The 6411-nt window shown below is 39.0% G+C and overlaps 1 protein-coding gene across 2 annotated transcripts; it reads right to left on the bottom strand.

Annotated features, from left to right (window-relative positions):
- Window positions 1-910: 910 nt before the first annotated feature.
- On the bottom strand, window positions 911-5519 carry LOC110943747 (pre-mRNA-splicing factor 18). 2 transcript variants are annotated; one of them, XR_004868685.1, is made up of 3 exons: window positions 4575-5519; window positions 1048-1544; window positions 911-1013 (listed from the first exon to the last, which is right to left on the bottom strand). XR_004868685.1 is itself a non-coding variant. In XM_022185484.2 (2 exons), exons 1-2 carry the CDS (start codon window positions 5412-5414, stop codon window positions 1122-1124), a joined length of 1263 nt encoding a protein of 420 aa, XP_022041176.1. In that variant the 5' UTR covers window positions 5415-5519; the 3' UTR covers window positions 911-1121. The 2 variants fall into 2 exon arrangements, 1 of the variants encoding a protein (XP_022041176.1); XM_022185484.2 differs by having other exon boundaries at window positions 911-1544.
- Window positions 5520-6411: the final 892 nt, after the last annotated feature.

The following is a 6411-nucleotide window of genomic DNA, read 5'->3' as shown; positions in this document are numbered from 1 at the left end:
GAATTTGGCGGGAAGTTCGTTCGTTTAGTAAATGAACAAACACGAACAAAAAATTGTGATCGTTAAGTTAAACGAATGAACATGAACAGATGTTGTGTTCAGTCGTTTACGTTCGTGAAGGTTCCCTATGATCGCTCATTTATCTTCATTTGTGGTTCGTTCGTTTAAACATTTTTATATGTTCTATTTTTGTTCGCTCATTTATTTTTGTTTTTGAAGTCCTAGTTACATGTCTCCCTGAATATCCCTTATTTGATCATTTCAATTTGTGTAAATATGTATGTAGGGGAAGGTTCATTGGGGAACACTAAAAAAGTGGGGAACAGCGGGGAACCGACTCAAACGAACTCCGATTGGACTCATTCCAGCAGCGTTGGAACCGGCTCGTCGAACCCTAACTAAGATCTCTTAACCCTAAACCCTAAATCCTAACTCCTAAACTCTAAACCCTAAAGCTAAAAAATAAGGCTAAAACCTAAGCTAAACCGTAAAATCTAAACTATAAACCCTAAAGGCTAAACCTAAAGCTAAATCCTAAAGCTAAACACTAAAGCTAAACACTAAAGCTAAACCCTAAAGTTAAACCCTAAAGCTAAACCCTAAAAGGCTAACCCTAATATATTTAGGTTTATGATTTAGGGTTTATGGTTAAAAGATCCTAGTTAGGGTTCGACGAGCCGGTTCCAACGCCGCTGGAATAAGTCCAATCGGAATTCGTTTGAGTCGGTTCCCCACTGTTCCCCACTTTTTTAGTGTTCCCCAATGAACCTCACACTATGTATGTATACCTATATATGTGTGTGTTTATCAACCATTACTCTTCAAGTGTATATCTCCATCTCTTCTATGGCTAGTTTTTTATAATCGGTATACAAATCCCAGCCGCTCATAACCAGAAAGATCGCTTTGCTTGCACGCACAACAATGGATCGAGTTCTCTTAACGCTTCGTACTTCTTGCTACAAAGTCATCAAATACATTCATGTGCATAATGAAAGGCTAAGTTGCATAACTTGCTTACCTTTATGAATGATTGATGTTCATAAAGAAGCATATAACAAAAAGTAGTACATAACATGTTTCAAAACCAGACACAGATTCAGCAACAAATAACTTGATGATTAGTCATCCTTTGGGGGTGGCATCAAGAAAAGCTTATCTTCTTGCTGTTGCTGTTGACTTCCACCTGCATTCCTCTTTTCTTCCGCCAATAAAGCCTGCAAATCACTACCATTCGCTAAACTATTAAACTCGACCGCCTTTGAAGGCATTGTCGGATAACGCCTTTGACAAAACGTCATCAGTCGTTTAACTGACTGCAAGTATTTTCTAGTTGTTTCATCGTTCATCACATGGGCCACACTGTTGGTGTAAATCTTTTCACGGGCTGAACGTTCGTGAATACCAACCATAGTAACACCAATGGGCCACGGTGCGTTCCCGATTGCCATTCTGATGTAATGATCCATTGCAGCTAAGTAATCCCGCTTCATGCAGCAGTTCACCACTAGCATTAATGCTTTTCTAATGTCATCAGGTAGAACCTATAATTTCAAAAAAAAAAAAAAAAATTATACGAGTCAAAGCAAGAACTACGAAATAGTCATAATTAGTATTTGATATGAATTATAATTTATAACACCTTTTTTAAAAGTTGCATACTAGTAATAAAACTAATACTCATCTAACAATAACCGACTAATGATAGCTATATAATAATGATAATCATGATCCAAGACATCTCAAAATTGTAGGGTTGTTCAAGTATTCTGGCATTCACTAATATCTACTATCATATAGTGTTGCCGAAAGATCACTTAACCACGCCTAGCCCTGCTTAACAGTGTCAGTTTCTACTACACTGGACATAATACTTCATCTAAACATATACATGAACTAGTGTCAACAAGATGGGTCCAAATTCCATAGTAGATCCATGGATAATGCTTGGTTATAGAAATCGAGTAGTGCACCGAGATGACAAGGTCTAAAACCAAAACGCAAAGCACAAAAGCTGTGTGCTTTTTTGTACGCGAGCCGCAAAGTAATTATATAACTTTTTATATATATCTCATAGGTTTCTAGCACCCCCTACCCAAAATTTACCTCTAAATAAGTTTATAAATGTTTTTAACATATAAATTACCTACGTGTACAACCTAAAGAGCCTGATGTACAACATCCTGCTGCACATAAAAAGATCATGAACATGAGGCGCGCACCTCATCTGCGCCTTATGCCAAAATTTTGCCAAAAAATAACATCTAATGTAAACCACTTCGCCTAATGTCACCCCGAGTGCAGCCCTTTGCGCCTAAGGTCGCCTCGTGCATAAACGCGCCTCAGGCGCAATTTTTTAAACCAAGGGATAATGTGTGATACGAACCCAGGCCTGGTTCCACTTCAGATTAGGAACCCATTATTTGACACTGGCCCAGTTAGCTATAGTATTGTGGGCCATGAAATCAAGAGTAGTGGCCATAACCGTTCCCCCTAAGTATCCATGTTTTAGGTTAATTTCCCTTGTCGATGTTTATTCTATAAAATTAATGGTTCTTAAACCTTGTAATTGGAGACCTAATCCTTCTCAAATTGGATTATCTCTCTTGTGTGTTCTTGTTTCAATCAAATCTGAATTTCCGATTCTATCAATGTGACTAGCAAGCTGGAGCCTAGCATAATGCCTTTTGGGTTCTGCCTACAATATCATGTCAATTCAAGAATAATGCAAACATAGCCTATGTGAACCATAGTTATTAAAAGCCATCGCCTCTTGCGCCTAGGCCCAATTTCCTAGCGAGGCGAGGCAATTGTGCCTTAAGTCAAGGCAGTTGCGCTTTGATTCTCCAGGTGATGGTTCATGCGCAGATTCCAGCGAGATTCCTAGATTCTTGAGAGTTTTCGGCCAAATTCTCTAAATTCTGGCAAGATTCTAGCTAGATTTCTACTTTTATCAAATAAAACTACTTTTCTACACTAATAAACTAGCATTTTATAACTTTTGGTACTAAATAGATGATATTAACTGTTATATAATAGCTTTAGTTTATTTTATTTGAAGAATAGTATTAATTTTCTATTATATAAAAATATTTCTTTTGTTTTTTTTTTGTTGTACGCTTTTTTTTCTCAACCCCGCGCTTTTTTGCGCCTTGCGCCTAGGCCCCAGGCGAGGCCTATGCGCCTTGAGTGCGGCTAACGCCTTTAATAGCTATGATGTGAACACAACAAACACAATGGTCCTAAATTCCTTTTAAGGCAGTGCTTTCACAATTTCACACCAAATACAACCTCAACTAACTCGCTTGATAGCAATATCGACCCGATAAAAATGCCACAATTTAAAATTGTTAAAGATAGTCAGGTCAAGCCTTCCATGGGGAAATTGAAATTGATTTTTGGCAGCAAGATTGGTATTCAAGTTCTTTTGCAAAACACTTTAGTCAACAAAGTGTCCCACATCCCCATAATGTTCTGCACTTCCTTTTTTTTTCATTGTTAGTTATATATTGTACTCTATGCTTATTATTTAGCAGTGTTGTAAAAGTCGGATTACTCGGCCGAGTACTCGGCGAGTACTCGGTCCTCGGACCCCCTCCGAGGCAACTTCCTCCTAGGCGGTCTCAATTAATCGGCCTCGGGATTACTCGGGAGTACTCGGTGCCTAGTCGGCCTAGTCGGCGCCTAGTCGGACATAGTCGGACGTAGTCGGCCTAGTCGGTCTAGGCGGTCAACGTGGTTTGTTGACTTTTAATCGGTCAAACTCGGTCAAAATCGGCCTACTCGGCCTTGTACTCGGACTACTCGGCCTTGTACTCAGACTAGTCGGACTTGTATTCAGAATATTTAAACTTTAAACATGTTTCATTTTAAATTATACTCAGTTGACATGAATTATGCTTATTTTAACACATAAATAATATATAACAATTAATTTTCTTTATATTTACCATGTCCGCGTACTCCCCGAGTACTCTCCGAGTACTCCGATTACTCTCAACTCCCCAGTCGGCCGACTAGGGACCGCCTAGCGACTTTTACAACACTGTTATTTAGTACTAAATTACTAGGTGTTATTTTGTTTTAGACGTGGGTTAGCTGTTAGTTCTTTTAGAATCTTCTATATGTAACAGTTCGTAAGAAATGAAAAAGGAAGTGTTTTTGAGTATGGGAATTTTCGCTTCGGCTAATTTCTCTCAATGGATTTTGAGTTAAATTGATTTTGTCTATGCTAGCTCAATTGTGGCATGTTGGGTGGTGTTCTTAGACCCAACTCTCTAAGCGTAGTGGTGTGTCTGTATCTCCAGTTGGATATCGTTGCCCTATCGTTTGTTTGTGTGGTGTATCTGTATCACAAACAAGCTTTAGAGCTAGCCTATTTCTACCGTTTTTATTTGATTTTCAAACGTTTCTATCCGTTACCTACTTCGATTTCTATCATCACTATCCTTCCCACCATTTACAAGTTCTTAAACAGTTTCAAATGAACACACTAACAAGCAACTAACATTCCTAACACAATTAACATTAACTAATGCAATCAACAATCCAATACAAAGAACAATGAATCATACCTTCTTCCTGCAAAACTTAAACAACGGATTCAAATACCGTGCACACTGCTTAAACGTCGCAAACGTCGACTTCCCCTTCGCCGTCCTCTTCTCCACATCACTCATCTCATCCAACTCCTGATTCCACTCAATCAACAACTTCTTAAAAAACACCAAAATCTTATCCTCATCACAAAGCTCGTTAAAACTCGCCTTCATCCGCTTAAAATCCTTATCCTGATCCATTCCAGACGAACCGCCATCACCACTACCATCATCCTCACCCCCTCCCCCATCCTTATCCTCCGTATTCTCCTCGTTTGATCTCCGTTTCCTCTCACTCATTATCCCTGACTTCTGCCTCTTCTTCAATTCAACAATATCTCTCAAAAAATCATTTGTCTGTCCCTCAGTCATATCACTATCATCTAACTCAAACAATCCAGCTTTCAACACATACTTCAACCGGTCCAACCGGTCATCATCACTCTCTCCAAACAACGTAACCGGTTGTTTCAGAAACCGTAACCGGCGAATAACCTCTTGTTTCGGTAAATTCAACGAATCTATTTTCTGTTCATCGGTTATCGGAGCTTTTGAAGACGAAGTAACGGATTCAGATTTTGATTTTGTTGAATCGATGTTTGAGTTAGGGTTTGATGTGTTCGGATCTGACGGATTTGAGTCGTTTTGGATTTGATTTTGACGGAGGCGTTTGGCTTCTGCGTCTCGTTTTTCTTCTTCCCGAAGCTTTTGGATTCGTTTTTGTTCGATTTCTGAGCGTTTGAAGACTTTCCGGCCGCCGGTTTCCTCCGAGAGAGCTTTCCGTTTCTTTAGAAGCTCTTGTTTTATGAGATCCATGGCGGTTTAGGGTTGAATCTAGGGTTTGTGAAGTTGTTGTTAGGGTTGAGATTGATGAGTGTTTGAAGGTGGTTTTGATTTTGGGATATTTTTGAGGGGAGGAAGTTTGTTATATGGATAAGAGAAAAACTGAATTTGCGTCTGAGCCCCTAAATTCATTTTTTGGTTTTTTGAGCCTCTGAGTTTATGAATTCATAATACTTTTAGTCTCTCCGTCACACTTCCGTCTATTTGACTGTTTGAGCCAGGGGTAAGACCGTCTTTTGTCATCTCTTCCCTTCTAAAAACCCTAAATAACTTTATTAAGCCCTAATTTAGTTCAGAACATGAACACACATGTTTGGATTTTTTTTTTTAGAAAAAAATCAACCTACCCTACCCTTTTTCTTCTTCTTCAACCCCAACACAACAAATCAACGTTCTTCAAACTCCATAAGCAATCACATGACGTAACCAGACAATCCCACCGCTTGTGGTTAAATTATCTACTTTTAGAAATTATCTACCTTTAGAAATGTTCAAACCCCTGATTAACATTCAACGCAACAATAACTTCACCCCTTAAATCTCACTCAACCCCAAGATCTACTCCTCCCCATCAAATTCCCCAATCTCCGACCACCGTAACACCGTCGCCTCACTCCGATCTACCACCACACTCTCAAAATTCATATCTCATCAAATCTAATCAGCTAAACCTACACTATCCACTCATCATGAGTTCTCTGGCAGTAAGTTCCTCATTTATCCGTACAAATCTCATCGATTATTACTACATTTAACCTAATTTAATTTACTCATTTATTTGTGTTGAAAGTTGAAACTGTGTTTAGAGATTAGTGAATCTATTTGTGATTTGTTGTTTGATTGGTTACTGGTAGGGTGCGAACTTGTTTACGGGATTTACGAGGCTGTGTAAGGGTTTAGTGGTTATGCTTGTTTGTGGATACATTGCTATGCAGACGGTCACAGGTAGAGGTGGGTGGGTTTGAAAGAC

The sequence above is a fragment of the Helianthus annuus genome, chromosome 1 (assembly GCF_002127325.2).
Source record: "Helianthus annuus cultivar XRQ/B chromosome 1, HanXRQr2.0-SUNRISE, whole genome shotgun sequence".
NCBI classification, from domain to species: domain Eukaryota; kingdom Viridiplantae; phylum Streptophyta; class Magnoliopsida; order Asterales; family Asteraceae; genus Helianthus; species Helianthus annuus.
The sequence above is the reverse complement of the archived record's forward strand: the minus strand, read 5'-3'. Positions and strand labels throughout refer to the sequence as shown.

What these genes read in the sequence shown, in the direction of transcription:
- LOC110943747 (XM_022185484.2), bottom strand. Translation starts at nt 5,414, where the DNA reads ATGGATCTCATAAAACAAGAGCTTCTAAAGAAACGGAAAGCTCTCTCG. An exon ending in TTAAGTTTTGCAGGAAGAAG is followed by an intron (nt 1,545 to 4,574) that starts GTATGATTCATT and finishes TTGAAATTATAG; the next exon opens with GTTCTACCTGATGACATTAG.